General features: G+C 32.9%; 2 protein-coding genes across 2 annotated transcripts; both read right to left on the reverse strand.

The window, feature by feature from the left end:
• Window positions 1–9,167: 9,167 nt before the first annotated feature.
• On the reverse strand, window positions 9,168–9,674 carry LOC135130491 (DNA-directed RNA polymerase II subunit RPB9-like). The gene has a single exon (XM_064057888.1). It carries the CDS (start codon window positions 9,601–9,603, stop codon window positions 9,205–9,207), a length of 399 nt encoding a protein of 132 aa, XP_063913958.1. The 5' UTR covers window positions 9,604–9,674; the 3' UTR covers window positions 9,168–9,204.
• A 4,190-nt stretch (window positions 9,675–13,864) lies between these two features.
• On the reverse strand, window positions 13,865–14,263 carry LOC135129917 (DNA-directed RNA polymerase II subunit RPB9-like). The gene has a single exon (XM_064057184.1). It carries the CDS (start codon window positions 14,261–14,263, stop codon window positions 13,865–13,867), a length of 399 nt encoding a protein of 132 aa, XP_063913254.1.
• Between the last annotated feature and the right edge of the window lie 4,298 nt (window positions 14,264–18,561).

An 18,561-nucleotide genomic window follows, 5' to 3' on the forward strand; every position in this document is an offset into this window, starting at 1 on the left:
TCCAGATTTTTGGAAAAAAAATCAAAATTATAAAACAACATTTTGAAATTTAATTTTTAATCTGCTAACCAGAATGCTTTGAAATGTTGCAGATGTTTTAAGGCTATAAAGAGCATCATAAATCTTTAGTCAAAAAATATTTGCTTATCCCCTCCAAAAACTTGATGACGTCAGCTCAAAAGTTTGTGGAATAAATCATATCTAAAATGTACAAAATATGATGAGTCTGTACTTGTGATCTATCACTCCATTCATATTGTTTGGATTTGCATATACAGGATGACTCAAAAACATTAATGAATGCGTAAATATATTTTATTGATTTAATCAGGAACTACAAAACCGAATGCTCTGAAATCTTGCAGCTGTTTTAAGGTCATAAAGAGCATAATAAATGTTTAGTCAAAATATATTTGCTTATCCCCTCCAAAAACTTGATGACGTCAGCTCGAAAGTTTGCCGAATAAATCATATCTAAAATGTACAAAATATGATGAGCCTGTACTTGTCATTTATCACTCCATTCATATTTTTTGGATTTGCATATACAGAGTGACTCAAAAAAATTAATGAATGCGTAAATATATTTTATTGATTTAATCAGGAACTACAAAACGGAATGCTCTGACATCTTGCAGATGTTTTAAGGTTATAAAGAGCATAATAAATGTTTAGTCAAAATATATTTGCTTATCCCCTCCAAAAACTTGATGACGTCAGCTCGAAAATTTGCCGAATAAATAATATCTAAAATGTACAAAATATGATCAGTCTGTACTTGTGATCTATCACTCCATTCATATTTTTTGGATTTGCATATACAGGGTGATTCAAGAAAATAAATGAATGCGTAAATTTATTTTACTGATTTACTCAGGAACTACAAAACCGAATGCTTCGAAATCTTGAAGATATTTTAAAATTATCATAAGCATGGTAAATTTTTGATCAAAACGTATTTGGTGTTCCCCCCTAAAAATTTATGACGTCACCACAAAATTTTGCTGAATAAATCCTATCTAAAATGTACAAAATTTGGTGAGTCTCTTCTTGTGATTTATCATTCCATTCAAATTTTTTCGATTTGCATATACAGGGTGACTCAAAAAAATTAATGAATGCGTAAATTTATTTTATTGATTTAATCAGGAACTACAAAACCGAATGCTTTGAAATCTTGCAGATGTTTTAAGGTTATAAAGAGCATAATAAATTTTTAGTTAAAATATATTTGGTTATCTTCTACAAAAAACTGATGACGTCAACTCAAAAGTTTGCCGAATAAATCGTATCTAAAATGTACAAAATATGATGAGTCTGTACTTGTGATTTATCATTCCATTCATATTTTTGGATTTGCATATGCAGGGTGACTCAAAAAAATTAATGAAGGCGTGAATTTATTTTATCGATTTAATCAGGAATTACAAAACCGAATGCTTTGAAATCTTGGGAATATTTTAAAGTTATTATAAGCATGGTAAACTTTTGTTCAAAATGTATTTGTTCATCCCTCCTAAAAAAATTGATGACGTCACCCTTAAATTTTGCTGAATAAATCCTATCTAAAATGCAAAAAATATGATGAGTTTGTACTTGTGATTTATCATTCCATTCATATTTTTTAGATTTTCTTAAGAGGTGGTTCAAAAAAATTAATGAAGTCAATTTATTTTATTGATTAAATTAAAGGCAACACTTATTATTAGTATTACACCCCAACCAACCCAATTTGGTAGACACAAAATTTGTTAAAGGAAAAACTCGGTTGAAACATAAGGGTAGCACGCTTATTTACATCGACTTTAACATTACAGACCTGCATTTGTTTTATGCGTTCACTTGGTTCCGCGAATGTGAAATAGACATGTTTATAATCAACCAATTGTGAATTTCACCGTCAAGAATTAAAATAAAACCCAATGTTTTATATAATAAGCGGAAGTCGAAGCAATAAAACCGATGGTCGTTTTGTTTACAGTTTCTCTGTTTGACTCTCACGTATGCTGTTACGCCTGTCATCTTAAATTAAGAATGTTTATACATACACGATTTTCAGTTGCCTCTGGTACGTATACGTGAGTAAATTGTTTCGTTATTTTATTGATTATTACAAATCAATATTCAAAACGACCCAATTCATTTTCCCGAAAATTTGAGAATATAATAATTTTATTCTTAGTATTACACTACATCTATCCCAACTGATATACGTGTCCTTGCAAAAATGTTGATGACGTCATCGCAATTTTTTTTTAAATTCCCACTACAAAAATGTAATGAGAAAAAAAAAACACAATAGGCATGCAGTCGTCAAGTTTCCGACAGCGAGGGAAGTACTGTCTAAACTCTTTAGACCAATTTTTATATTATACTATTAAGCTTTAACCAAGAATCGGTACTTCAGAGCCGAAACTCTAATCAAGCATACCTGGGTTATCTAACGATCTTTTTTTAAATGGTTTTATTATTAGTCGCAAGGATGTTACAGAAAATTGTTTAAATTAAAAGAGAGTGAACATGTGCCTTGAAGAAAATGGTGAAAATTTTCAGTATTTATTATGATGTTTAACCGCAATAAATTTGTTTAATGAATTACGTTTATTTTTTAAAAAGATATGAAGCTTTTACGCAACCAGTTATACTGATGCGTGTGGTATTTGTCGTGAGTCCTTCGAGTCGGAAACTGAGAGGTGGACGTTTCTGTGACCTACTTCGACCCTACAGTCATTTATAGAAACCCTGTAGAACGTTGTTAATAATATTCTTTTTTCAGAACGCTTTGTTTTAATATCCATATATATTTTTTTTCGTCATCAAGCTCACACCACACTTCAAGTTAATGTTGTTCTATAACCAGTTTCTGTCAGTCGAAATAATAAAAAAGTTTAAAAGGATTCTTTTCATTTTTTTATTGTTCTCTACTCTTTGGTAGACTAAAATAAGGATTTATCAAAATATCCTCGTATATCTTGTAATTAAAGTTGTACTATATTTTTCTGAAAAGCAGTGGCGGCTCGTGAAGTTTTCTTCAGAGGAGGCTCAAATTTGAAAACCAATACTTTTTATATCCTTCATTATCTGAATAATTTTTTTGTCATGCTCACGAAAAGAACACTATAGATAAACTATTGCATCGATTAGTCTTTTCAAAATTGCCCTATTTTCACCAACTTTCTCGTTATAGTTCTCAATATCCCTCTTATGAGCGGAATCTAAAGTAGTAGAAGAAAATATGTGTTCCTGTGATTTTTCATGCCTTTACACTGCACATGAGACTGACTTATTTTCGTTGCTCATTCTCGTTAAGTATAAGTATATAATATTAATATGCCGATAATACCAGCTGTTTTTAACGATCAGAAATAAAACGCAAATAAATGATATAAAAAACATCTTAGGCTTTACGTAGGTACTAAAGCCTAAACACCATTCACCACTGAATAGGGAGCACGCGAAACCACCTCAATGTTTTTCCAATTTACACTCGATCGCGCGAGTTAATAAGAAAGAGATAAAATAATCCGTGCGACTTGATCTGAAAAGAGATGCACTAGCCGGAGGCTAGCGGCCTGAAGCGGCACCCCGATGAACATTTTAGCCAATGCAGTGCTGAATGACTATGCGTCAAGGTTGCGGTCTCAATAGTAAGATGCATTCTCGGCGGAGGCTAGCTTCTACGGCTGAAGCCAAACGCGGAGTGGTGTGAATTATGATTTAAGGGCGCAAATATAATTTTTTTCGATATTTTAACCTGATATATGATGAAAGTAAATTAAATCAAACAAAATATTCTGAATAGTAACAAATGTCTATAAAAATACAAATTCTTTCATCGAAAAAATTAGAGGAAGCTCAGCTCCAAAAAACAGAGGAGGCTCAGCCTCCCCTGCCTCCTCTGAGGAGCCGCCACTGCTGAAAAGATCTTTGATCATTCATTGAACGAATTTTTTGTCTTCAATATTCACCTTTTTAAAATTTCCTTTTTCTGCACGTATGACAACCTTAGATCATATAATAAATTTATTATATGATCTAAGATGACAACATATTTTAAAATGTAAGTATTTAAAATTCTGCCACAGTTTTTTAACGGTAGTACCCATAAACAATACTGATTCTAACCACAGTATATCAGTAACGAAACTTCAGCAATATTTGCGGAACGGGTCTGACCTTGGGAGCCCGTTCCCGGAAAACACGAAGATTCAAATATTTCGTAGCATTCGTATAATACGAATAATTGTACACAAAAATAAAAATGGCTGGCATGTACTAGTGACATTGACGATTTTTTTCTTTTTTGTAAATTATTAATATATTCAAGCAAAACATTTTTATTCAATTTTGACGTTTTAAACTGCGTTTATTAAATCCTTAACAAGTCTGACAAGTAAGTTGTTATCCACAAGTGAATTGCAAAATTTTTAATTCACTCTTAATATTTTTAAATCACTCACAAAAAAATAAAAAACAACTTCAGGAACATAAACATTTTGCTTATTATTTTTAATAGTTTTCACAGAATACAAATTCTTTACAATTTTCACTAAAAGGTTGCTGCAACTAAATCAGTATTGTTTGGCATATTTGTTTGGCTCTGTGAGGCGTCAATTTGGGAACTGTATAAATCCCACACCAATACAATTCCAAAGAGCGTTTCGGAAACTATTTACTACAGATTATTTCGATTCAAGTGCAAGAACCAACTGTGAAACAATATTTTATTTGAAATGAAAGATTTGCGAAGGTGTTCTTTTAGACAAACTTCCACAACACATCTTCCCTGTATTCTGGCTTCTTCAACAATCATTAAGTGATGTGAGTTACCGGAAACTCACCTTGAAAGAACACAACTGTTTATGGTATGTTTGTGGATACTCATTAATACGAAAATTCTTACACCACCACTTCTGCGAAGTTTGTATGAACTTTGCACACTCTTACGAAGTGGTACATCCTGTTTTAATTGTGTGACATTTTAAAGTCTTCAATGAAGATGTGATTTTTGGCGATTTAATGATGCCACCTGAACATTTTGCCTTTTATACTCCGGTAATGGGTAATACATTTTGGAGTTTTTCCCAATTTATGCACTGTAGTCGTTAACTGGTTTGCGGCTAAAAAACGAACCATAAAAAATACCATTCCACCACCCCTGCAAAGACTTTCCTCTTGATTACCTCGTTTCACTTTTTATTAGAGTTAGAATTTTTTACACACTAAAATTTAAAAATAAATCTTGGACCGCTCAAACACGCACACATCGAAAATTAAACTATTTCGTTTAACCTGCAGTTTTTTGACCTCTTTAGACCGCAATTTTCTAGTATTTTTTACATGTATCATAATATCTACTACTTTGTTAAAATAAATTTTAGGTTTGTTTTTAACCCCATAACCCAACATTCCGTATGATCCCGACATTTCTTGTTGACAAAACCAGACGAAACGATCACCGAAAACCTTAAAATGAAAAAGAATCTGTTCTTCAAGGTCGGAGCACCTTTAAAGACGCTAGTGACCTCTTTATGTCGTTCCGTAAGCTCCCCATGTATTTCTTATGGGAACAGCTGACGCTTTCATAGCCCTGGCCCTGTTCTAACTATGAAACTAATATAACTGCACTAATTTCTTTAAATTAAAAACAAACCTTTTTTTGATACTTTCAGTATGTAATGTTTGGTTATATTACATTTAAAAAACTAAGACAAAATTTTGAATAGTTTTTGAATTATGATTTGAAAATAACGTTATCTTAAAATTATGACAATGCAAGAAGAAATTCGATTTACTATGAAATTTTAATATATATAATATAAATCAAATTTTAAGACGGATGGACGCGGCATGACAAAAATTGTATGATAATTTGTGTAAGACGTATGTATCAATTTCTTTAGAAATCGTGACCAATAAAGTGAACGACGCGCGAAATTTGAACTCAGTTCATCGTGTAATCCTTATGGGTGAAATCGAGGCGTCAATTTAACGCTTAAATTCTACCATTAAAGTAATTTTCTTATATATCCCACTACCTGTACCACTAAGACTGATATTTTTACTCTCGATCTGGATACCAAACATGAACGGAACCGGTGGTATTTAATAAATATTTAAATTCAACTTTTACCACTACATTTGCCTCGAACGTATGTCGTACAGTGGTTCATACTGCCACTCTGATGCTACTATGCTATAGATTTAATCAATGGCTACAGTTACAGCTGTAAATTTAAAATAATACATACTTAAAGGAGATCTCATATTTGCAATTTTCAATTAATTGCCAACTTTTGATTTAAGAATCATCATCAATCCCAAGCTTTTTTCTTTTCACACATTTTTGCTAAAAAAAGAAAAAGTTAGCATTCCTGATTAAACCTTTCATGTACAAGTAAAAATCACTTTCATTTTAGTACGAATTGGCTCTGAAACACCCCTTTAAAAAAATCACAATTTAATGAACAATTTATTTCAAATAAAAAAAAAGTATTCTACAATAAATAATTGCACTTCCTAATGCAAAATCTGATTCACTTTTGGTGAAAAACTGACCCACGAACTGTTTTTTGATGTGCTATTTAAATAGTCCTCGGATACCAACAGTTCTTCGACACTGTGAAGTAGATTTTCTTCAGATCTTTCTGGTTCAGGCCCCAATAGCCAAAGTAGTACTTCGCTCCCATCAATTTGTCGTAAGCTTTCATGAAGTTGTACCTCAACATTCGCTGTTTTTAGGCTGACTTGGGGATTAAAAGGATTTTCAAAGACAACAGCTCTGACCTCAGCTGAGTCACTTTTCTTCAGACTACGTCCCAAGAACGCAAATTATTGGTGCGAAATACATTATAACGTCCGTAGAGCAAGTGTAGGCATATGGTGGCATACAAATGCACCTCTTGGGGTTTCACATGTTGCCTTTCCTAAGGAATATCTATGCATAAAAAAACAAAATACGTCATCATTGTACTTCATACAGAATGTATCAATATACATTAACTTACATGGGCCTACTATTATTATTGGACTGCTCGTGCCCGTTCTAAACTGTTGTCAACATGATTAGGCAACACACAATACCCTTTCGGGGCAAAAGCATCATTGGTGTAAATTGGCGCGAACCCCATTATAGCAAAAAACTGGGGCACTTCGTTCATTTTGGACTGTTTTCTATAAAATATTAAATTTTTAGTTAAATTGTTATGTGTAAATGACATTTTATCCACCGTGGTGAAGCCTTGTGTGGCATTTAACTGCCAACAAAGATACGGACAAGATCCCACGGTTTCATTTCACAGGTTTAGTAATTACTAATTATTACAACTAATTACATTATTTTTACTTCCTTAGCAAAGCTAAGGGAACTGTTGTAATAGGGCAGTTTTACTGTTACTACATATAAAATTACTGTTGTTCAAATTTTACTTTTTCTATTTCAAAACATAAAATTATACTCATCCTAATCGCTACCTACAGCCGAGAATAACTGATCCTGCTTAATTCATGATATAAGTAAATTTACTTGTATCATGGTTTAATTTAAGAATTAAGACATTAATTTAAAAAATATATTTTGCGAATTAGACGATCACATCTTAAATCAGGATTCATTAAATAATCACCATATTCAACTAAATTAACTTGTTCTAAAAATTTATTTCGCAATTCGGATTCGTCATCGAAATAAGCGAATAACGAAATGAATTTGATAACTGGATTAGACACAAATATTCAAAATTGATATCAATTAAAATTCGGTAAGTATATGTATATAATTTCGGAGGCCTCTACGGTCGGAATAATACACATATACATACTTACATATACTATACATGATCGTTTTCCGGGTTGGAACCGTGTAAACTTAACCCGGAAAACGATCATATATCATACGTAGTGTATGTATAAATATATTAAATCGTTTTGGTAATTAATTTCAAAATTATATTACATTATTATGACAGTCTTAACAGATTTCTCAAAGTCTGTTGAGATTCATAAAGTTTGTTCAATAGTTTTTTCGTTTCAAATCTATTAATATAAAATGTTCGACCTTTGTAACGACAAAAAAATGTATTTTTTGCGTATTAGTTATAAGATTAAATAAATATTTGTTTCAAGCAATGTTGTTTGTGTTTATATGTTAATTAGATGCTAAACAAATATTAAATAACTCTAGTGTTTGATGTAAAAACAAATATTCCATAATTTTCCTATGTCGCTCAGTACTCTTTTGCCCCCAATGGATATTACTGGTTGCCTAATCATGTTGACAACATTACTAATTATACGGTTTCCAAACAGCAACGCGCAGTCCAATTATAATAGGTCAATGTTAAATTACCTACTTACCATAACCTTATACCGGGCTATTTCGCATTCTAGCTCGAATAAACTGTTCAAGCACATTTAATTCAGTATCCCGATTAATTGCCCCTACTGTTAACACGCCTTTCTGTCATTATTAATAACAAATACAAAAAAACAAATCCACAGACATATACAACCTAATGTGAACCAATATCACAGAACTAATAATTATATCATCCAAAAATTGTGATTATGGATTGTTTGTTGTGATGAAAATACGAAATCAACTGTCATATTTTGGGGATTTTCACGATCTAAACGTCACTAGCCCCGCAAAATATTCTCGTTCTTTTTCTGTACGGCGTATTTCTAGATTTTCCGTTTCACTCATGCGCGAGACATTAGAAACTGTTAGAAACGATGTACGTTACTTTGATGGACATCGTTGTTTTTAATTTGTGATATTTCTTTAACAGAAGCATTTTATCTATTTAAACCTTTAGTAACAGGACGATAATTGTACAGCCTTTATCGCTTGGAGCAAGAACTAGTTAAGATTTCTACCTGTGCGGCGTATTTTGTCGGTAAAATCAAGCTCCCATAAGAAACCCATAGTAGAATTTTTGAATTATGAACTGCGGCAACTGCCGCGCAAATTCTAACCTTACTTGAGTGGTCAAATACTCGAAGTTGCCTCTTATTAAATAGGAGCATATTATTGACGACGATTGCTTAATTGCTTACATAAATTCATAACTGTTAACGAGAAAAAAACACTTTTTAATTTGTTTTATCTTTATTGATAGAGTTGTCAACACATCAAAAGTACCTTACATACATAAAACTGTGTAGATTTGAAAGATCCTGTTGTTGTTGATCTGGTAGTTAGGTTTATTCAGTCCACCGATGATGGCACTTTGAATTTCGGCACACATAATACAGTCTCATTTCTTCTTCAGCTCGTCGGGTTTCGGCTTGGAAAAAAACTGCGTCCCGACAGCCACAGTGAGGGCATGGATGGCAGTCAGTCCTCGGTAAAGCTGGATCAGTGACAACATCAGGGACGATATTCATTAATTCGTCTACATCTTGCACGATCTTGTTAACGTAAATGCACTTATTCTGGGCAAGTTGTTTGTGCGAACAATTGCGGCAGGCGTAAAAAAGAGTCTTGGTTTCCTTGTCTTCTTTTGGATATAACATATTGTTACACTCCGGGCAAAAGAGAATTCCAACAAATGGAGGGCCGTCGCTACGTAAATAAGGGTTTGAAGTTGGTGAATTCGCCATCGTTGGAAGAACACAGAAAATTTGCTTAAAACGATGGTCACCGGTGAAACGGACGCAAAGAAATGAAACGTGCTCAGTTTAGAGTGGCTTTGAATATAAGGGATGGTTCAGAAGAGGTATACCCACCAGTTCTTCGAAAAGCAATTGTTTCCTAATGGGAGCTTAGGGTTACCACCTGCGGGGCGGATATAACACACTGCAATCTTTTCTTGAAAAAGCATAAATCGGGTTTCCAAAATATCACAGAAACATGCGTGAAAATCATCTCTTGTGCTCTTACATGTGCATAAATAAAATTCTGTACTGCTGATTGTAAACTTTTTACATGGCATATGCTGTTGCAGTGGCGTAACAATCAAACTGTGGGGCTATGTTCTACGATGAACAGTGAAATAAGAATATTTAATAATATGAGTATAATGAGTAAAGTATGAGTAGATTGCAATTAGGGCTTACTTTTATTAAAATCATTCTACCTGAAACAGTGAATTAAAAAAACAAAATACAATAACTACCTGAATACATATAATTAAAATATGTACAATTATACAGATTTATTAGAAATAAAAATGCCCATTTTTTTATCTCAAAATTCTTGCTTTCCAATGGGTGCAAGTTGATACAAGATTTGACACATCTAAGCTTCTGGCAATTTGATTTCCAATTGAGAGATTCAGTGAAGATAATCTGCATTTGCCCATTGTGTTTCTTAAAAAATTTTTAGTCATTTTTAATTTCGAAAAAAATCTTTCCTCTGAAGCCGCTGAAAGAGGTATTGTAAGAAAAGTGAAATTAGTGCAGATACTAGGTACTTATTCTGTAATAATTTCGCAGTCCAGTTTTTTTTCTGCTTAAAAAATTAGTTGCAACATACATCAGATATATTTTATTAATCCAAAAAAGCACCACAAGTATAAAATTAAAATAGTTTTGAAAATACGAAAGTTTTCATAAAACACAACTGAAACTGTTTTTTTTTTCACGTTTTATTACAGCATGAAGTTTCAATGTAGATCTGAGAACAAAATTTAAGTATTTTGTTGTCCTACATCATAAATTAGTCATGCTTTCGTCGGATAAAGATTGGTAATTTGCTACTTGGGGTGTTAGATTTGCCACATGGGATTGCGACATTGCGACAGGTTTATTAGAAACAGATGCTGCTATGTATGATATTGAGATGCCGCCAGAAGTCCAGCCCTTTGCAGCAAAAATTCGTAAATAGCAATGAACGATCGATCCTGGGATTACCGCACATTTTTGAATTTTTTATTTCGGGATGTAATTTGGGCAATAATATAAAAAATCTAATAGAAAAAAATGTGTGACCGGACCGGGCCCCTTGAAGAAGCGGGTCCGTGTTCCGTCGAACACATGGAACACCGGTAGTTACGCCACTGTGTCGTTGTTATACCTAATTTTGTACTTAACTCTTTTATCAAGTGACACATTTACATTGAATACACGGCATGTTTGCCTATATGTTTTGGAATTTATCATTTATGGTTCTAGATCACGTCGTTATGGTTTTAATTTGACTGAAAGAACAGAATAAGTATTTGTCATTTCCAAAAAAATCAATGCTGTAAATTCATTGCACAGCTGTTTGATAGCTTTTCGAAGAACTGGTGGTAATCACCGCTTGTATAAAACTTCTCCAAATAGAAAAAAATCTGCAAAAAATCTTAAATTTTGAAAAATACCATTTATGCAGGTGGAGAATGTTCTTATCACCAAGTTCTCTTTATACCACAATTTATAATAGGTAACGAATTTTTATAAATTTTCAATAGTAAATAATAAAATATTATTAATATATATGTATGTACTATCCATCAAACTGCAGCTTTTTCCGTCAGAGAAATATAAAAAAGCAATATTGTCTTTTGTTTTTTGTTATGTTAAATACCATAGAGTCGATTGAAAATCCTCACACTAACAAAGTAACGTAGGTCATATTAAATATTTGTTTCATAATGCCTTTATTAAAATCAAAATATACCATAAATTAATTCAAAATACGTCGAATGATTTTAACAAGAGTAGTAATGGAAAATTACTAATACAGTCCTTGGCAGAGTTTTTGACAAAAACGAACAATTATTGAAAAAAGATGGGTTTGAATTCAACACGGTTTGAGCGGTTAGTTCTGGGTTTTGCTGTTAGAAGCGTGATGAAATTTAAACTTGCGGACCGAACAACCAAGCAAAAACCTTTCTGAGAAGGCCGACAGCCTACCCTAAAGTCAGTAATTATTAGAGTTCTTGGCTGATTTTTCTAATTGACCCTTTTCCTGTAAGATCGTAAAACTTCCATAGTGACTTTCCGTGCGCACGCATCTTCAAAACCACGTTGGAAATAGTATCCGGCACTCCGGCAGCAGAGCAAAGGCCTGTGACAACAAACCGCTTTGACAGAATGCAACCGGAAACACATGCGTAATCTGTCGCTCATTGGTTAATTTTAACTTGGCAACGAATTCGATTTTGTGCAAGTCGTCCGGGAGAATGAATGCTATTGTGTCGATTATTATGTTAGAAACTGATAGATTGGGAGACGGTTTACAAAAGCTCAATTAAATATGATTAGTGCTTTGACAGCGTGTTTCTTGTTCTAGTTTATCTTTTTCTTCATCAGTTCTTTGTGACTTTTGGAGAAATTCGTTTTCGTTTAGTTGATATATCTCGGTTGACAGATCTGGTTTTTGAATTTTCGCCATAATCCCCGTTGTCATGCTTGTCCATTTTGACGTTAGTACTCTTACCAAAGTTTAGTTTTTTACGAAAAACGCTTTGTCTACCCAAACGATCTTTCTTTACCTTCTCATGTCGACGAATTTCTATTTTTCTGTTAATTTTAGAAATGGTATTTGGTAATATTTCCCTAAAACTTGTATGAGGCATTCTTGTGTTGTGTGATACAACGGCGGCTGCGCACCTGACTTTGTACGAATTTGAAAGCGAATAGTTTATGCGTTTTCCGCCTACAAATTTGGCAATAATCGAATTAAATTGTTCAACGATATTACTATTTCTGTCCAGCAAAACATTTGTTACATGATTTAGGAAATTTTCGGATAATTCTAATATTTCATTAGGTTCTTCTGAGCGATTGCAAAAATATTGAGCACAATTGTTATGTTGACCAAAAACATGGTTCACTACGTTTAATATGTCTTTTCTAAAAGCAAGTGTAGCTTGAGATTTGTTTTTTTCTTGTTTTCTACAATTAATTGCACTTTTAATACCTGTACCTACGCATGTGCAATTTTTTTTTTCTAATCATTTTCTTTCTCTGAGAGGATAGCAATAAGTGTTGGCAACAATTGCCTTCAGTTTTGTGCAAAAGTTCCTTAATATGTAAATGGTTTCGACATTCCACTTTCGAACAAAAAATAAATTGGAGATAAATTAGAGTTCTACATCGAAACAATTTTTTTAATCAGTTGTAATTTAGGATTGTCTGTACGGCAACACTTGGAAAAACTTTACATCTACGTATTCGTTATATGCACAAAGCTTGTCACTATAAAGCAACCTTGAACCTTACTATAGCAAGAAGATTATAAAGTACAGGGTTAACAGAAAAAAAAATTCTGATTAGTTATATTTTTGTTGTATTTAAATTTTGTTTTAACAAAACAAAAAAAAATGAAATAATAAAAATAATAATAAAAATATACATAACCTTCTGCAAAGTCTTATATTTCCACTGCCAGCTAAACCAAAAACTTATGGTTAACCAAAAGTGTTTGTTTTTAGTTAACCATATACCCGATCCAGTTTTCTCTTAAGTACGACCCTGTTTATAGACGACCATAGGGCATGAGCGCATTTTTATGGGCCCGTACCGCAAGGATTTTTACTGTCGTTATTGTCATAATGGTTTGGATTTAGTTATAAAAGTTGATATAAAGAGGTTTTTCGGGTCTGAAACGTGAAATTAAAGAAAGGTTTCCACGTTTTTCTCACTTTCGTAACGGAGATCTTCAGGAAGTGAAAAGCGAGAGAATGAAAAGTCAGTTAAGAGAAACCGAAGTTAAATTCCTTCAGAAGGGAGAGAAATATTATTGACGACGTCGCTCAAAAACTCAAATTGATTGAGTTTTTGTCTCATTGGGTCTCATACCCTCAAACTTATTGTCAAGGAGAAAAACATTTTGGAACTTATATACCTATTTATTTATTTGATAGACACACATCATACATAAAATTGTATAGATTTGAAAAATTATGTTACACATTACGTTTGTCAGTTAGATTTATTCAGTCCACCGAAGAAGGCACTTTGGGTTTCGACACACATAATATAGTCTCATCTCACTGTCAGCTCTTCGGCTATCGGCTTGGAAAAAAACTGCCTCTCGACGACCACACTGAGGGCATGGATGGCAGTCAGTCCTCGGCAAAGCTGGATCATTGATAACATCAGGGACGATATTCCTTAATTCGTCTACGTCTTGCACGATCTTGTTAACGTAAACGCACTTGTTCTGGGCAAGTTGTTTGTGTGGACAATTGCGACAGGCGTAGTAAAGAGTCTTGGTTTCCTTGTCTTCTTTTGGGTACAGCATATTGTTGCACTCGGGGCAGAAGAGAATTCCAACAAACGGAGGACCGTCGCTACGTGTATAAGAGCTTGAAGTTGGTGACTTCTGCATTGTTGAAAGAACACAGATAATTTGCTTAACACGACAAACACCCTTTAAACGAATGCGAAGAAATGAAACATTTTCCGTGTAGGGAGGGTTTAAATACAAGGGATGGTTGAGGTGGGGTATAGAAATGATTACCAATTCTTCGAAAAGCGATTGTTTCCTAATGGGCAGCTTAAGATGACCACCTGCGGAACGGATTCTCATTATTGTTATTTCTTGGAAATTTGACAAATGTTCTCTTGTCTCAGTCGTATTAAGATCATAAAGGGTTGAAAAAAAAAAGAAGTTCCAAATTATATAGGAAACAAAAATTATCTTTTGATTCTACTTAAAACCAAAAATTAAAGATAGATTGTTGCAGTTTTTCACGAAATGTGGAAAGAATATTCCAATAAAAGATCAAAAGGTCTTTTATCTACCCTTTTCGGTGTTTTATAATTACGTCTTAATTATTATTAGCAGGCTTCGGCACCACGGAAGTGATCGTCATTGGCGTCCGATGGTCTACAACTTCCTGAATTCCTAATAACAATTAATATTTTTTCTAGATTTTCCTCAATTATACGAGTTGTCCTAGATGCTAAAATTGCTTTAAAAATTAAAAATGACTGTTTAACATCACAATTTTTGTGATGATCTTGATCAGAACTGAATCAAAAGCCAGTAAGGTTGAGACTGCACAATTTATCGCCTGATGTCGCGCCGTCATATTTAATATTTGTCTGATTAATTCCTCATTACTTCGGCGTTGCCTAACTTTGATTGTTAGTGAATCTCAACTCCTGGCCAGGATGGGTGCTCACTAAATCGACATCCTAATTCCGGTTCGCGGTCATCTTCACATCTTGGGCATGGCAAATATCTACCTGACTTTAATTAGCCTTATTTAGAGCGGGAGCAAATTTAGTTTAGTTTAATCATGTTAATAATTTGAACAATATTAGCATTCATGAAGTTAAAAAATTTGTTCTAATTTACAATAATGTTCTATTTATATGAGACACATTTTTCAAAATTCAAATTCAGTTGGAAATCTTAAAATGTGGTTTTTATAATAATTGTTACAATTTTTTTGCGATAAATTCTGCCGTTGGCTAACTAAGGTACTTCACTTATGATACGTCTACTTTCCGGCTTAAATATTTAGTTTCACTTTTGTTTCTAGTTGAATGGATTTTCGAATAGGACTTTAAAAAGGGACAGTTAAAATTTGCTTTAAGTTTACAATAGGTGCACTTTTCAGTTTGGACCGAGGTTGAGGTGAGGGATTACGGCATTTCAGGTACCATTTTAACGAGATATGACCTTGGGTCGATATATGGTTGCCGACAGCCCTTAATTAATGGTCCCCGACAAACAAAATTCAAGGAATGCAATAGACTAGCAGATTGTAATACAAAAATAAGTGAATAAAGTGCACCGAAAGATAAATGCAAACGCCGTTATTTTATGAGGGGTATTTAGTGCTTCAGACCACAACCTGCAGTAAAACCATTAGGTACTCATTAGGAATGCATTTACTAGAGAACAAATACGGTCCTGGAAAGGTACAAATGTAGCGATTAATTTTGATTAACAGCTTTACTCAGGGTACAACTTTGAAAGTGACTGGAGATTTTACAGCGCCAATACTCATAATTGCAGTCATTTGCATTTATATTTTGGTGGATTTTACTTATTCTTTTAACGATGGTAACTAAGAGAACGAGCAAATTATGAATTATGCGTACACTTGGAACCAATTCGTAAAGTACCCAAAGTACATAAATATAAAGTACATTTTATTTACTGGGGTTAAAAAAAACTAACAAATTTATTGCATTTAATTCGTGATTGTTATAAATCATCCAACAAATTAGTATTAAACATACAAATCCAAAGAAATATAGAGCCTCTGCCATTTCTAATAAAACACCACTTGTTAATGACGTCATCACAATGTCAAAAATAATTTTTATACTTTGTTATGGAAAAATTTATTGAAACAGCATATTTCTTTACGTGGAGGTAAATTCTCGAACTCACTCGAACCAGTTGTTAATAAAAATATTATTACAAAAATTTTTTAGAGGGCGTTGAACAGTAAGTTGTATCGGGGCGCCTGGTCCCTTAGAGCCGGCCCTGTAAATATGTGATTGTTAAATTTTTAACACGGTATTAAAGTACCACACAATCGACTCTACCCCAATCAGACGTCGCTAAACGCCTCATTACATTGGTGATTAACTTATTCCCATTAAAATTTTGTATAAACTTGGAGTCATATACCTAATAGTTGTTAATATTTCTAGCCCATGGTTAAGAATGTACGCACTATTTTAATATTAGTACAAATTCATTGTAATATTTTTAATGTAAGTATATTTTGAGTTTTAAATAACAAAACTATATAACTATTGTTAAACAGGTATCAGCAACTAAAATTGGTACTGATCCCAGGAAGGAAATGTTTAATAAAAGTCGTACGTTCAGTAACTTCAAGTTTCCATGTCAGGATTATCCGAAATATTTAAGCCAAAATCGCAATGAGGACAAACGTACGTCCATTTTTTTGCGATATATTTTTTCCGAATAGTCTGACTAAAACAACTTTGTCACAGACGAATAGGATTTTTCTGTTATTAAAATTTTTATGAAGAATTTACCATGATTTTGATTACCGTAAGGGTGGCGTCTGGTTCGGTTTCACCCAATACTAAATACATTGAAAACATCGTCGTAGTTTCCGGAATTGCATTTTTAAAATACTGAAATCTCCAACCAAGTCAGAATCTAAGTAAACCTGCATTCTGCTACCGCATCACAGCTCGTTTAATGCCGATTTCTCGTTTCAATAGATTTTGACTTTTCGCGAGTTATTTACCTCAGTCGTGGATTTTTTAATATTATAAATGGTATCAAAAGAAAGCTGACACTTTTCCCCAGGGGACCTCCTATCTCAGAATGCAAAAAACTTCAGCACTTCGTCAAAAAATGCATCAATGTGCCGGTTAAAATGTGATGTAAAAGTTGTTCAACTTTATAATTTTTTTTTGTAAAAACTGCATACTAGATATGAATATAAATATGGAGGTCCCCTGGACTGAAGTTTGTTAATTCGAAATATAATTTTTTTAAAGCGATATATCTCATATTTTTAAAATGCAACTCCGGAAACCGCGACGATGTTTTCAATGTATTTAGTATAGGGCTAAACCGAACCAGACGCCAGCCTTAAACCGTTTGTAAGATTTCAGAGCATTTGGTCTTGCAATTTGAAAGTTGAAGGGCACAATGTTGCTGTACAGTTTTGATTTTTTTTCCAAAAATCTGGATGCCAAGCATAAAATAAAAATTGAACACGAACTCATAAACCTCGACTGCTGGGGTATACATATTGTCATATAATTTTAGGTTTTTTTCCAAAAATCTGGAGTATGAACTCAACACGGATTTATAAATCATAAGTGTATGTTTTTCTAGAGAATTTACATAACATTTAATCGGCAAAAGTATGTGATGAGGTCATTAATTTTTTGACAGGAGATAAACATATAAATTTTGATTAAATTTTACCACTCTTATGGTAACCTTAAAACGTTTTCAAAAATTCAGTGCATTCGATATTGGAGTCATATACATATGGAAAAGAAGTAATATGTAACAAATTATTAATATGAAGTCAATGAAGAAACACATGAAAATTAAAAAAGAGCATAAAAAATATAATACTATTTTCGTCATTTGAACAGATACCTACATACGTTATGTTAATTTTTATACAATTCATTTCGAAGTCTCGTTCTGTGTTATTTTTAAATTGTCAATATTCGCCAGTTTTTTCGATTGCTTGCTGGATCAGGTTGATTTTTTAATAAAATTTCCCGCCCAAAATCTATCCGTAATAAATTTATTAAACAAAGATTGTTTTGCTTAAAATATAATCTCAAAGAGTTCTCGTTTGAATTCAAAATTTTCTGTAATCAAACCAGAAATTTTGATCCTTGTCCACTTTATTCTGTCAAAGTATTTATGTATCATGGAAATCCGCAATGAGGAGGCAGATCAGTCTAATACCCCTCGCTGCTAAGTACCGACATTTCTACCTTTTACAAAAAATTACTTTTCACTTTCACAACTAGTGAGAAATGCATCTGTGTGTTTATGTAAATTAAATGCTTGTGAAGTGTTAAAATGTAAATTTCTATTTATTTTTTTATTATTTCATTAAAATGTGTGATTAAAGTGTGATACGTCAGTGAATTTAGAAAACAAGTTCTACAATAATTCTGAAAAAAATTGTGTCGCTAAAAAAGTTGATT

The sequence above is a fragment of the Zophobas morio genome, unplaced genomic scaffold (assembly GCF_036711695.1).
Source record: "Zophobas morio isolate AGI-343-1 ecotype UQ-CSIRO unplaced genomic scaffold, CSIRO_AGI_Zmor_V1 ptg000017l, whole genome shotgun sequence".
Taxonomy (NCBI): Eukaryota; Metazoa; Arthropoda; class Insecta; order Coleoptera; family Tenebrionidae; genus Zophobas; species Zophobas morio.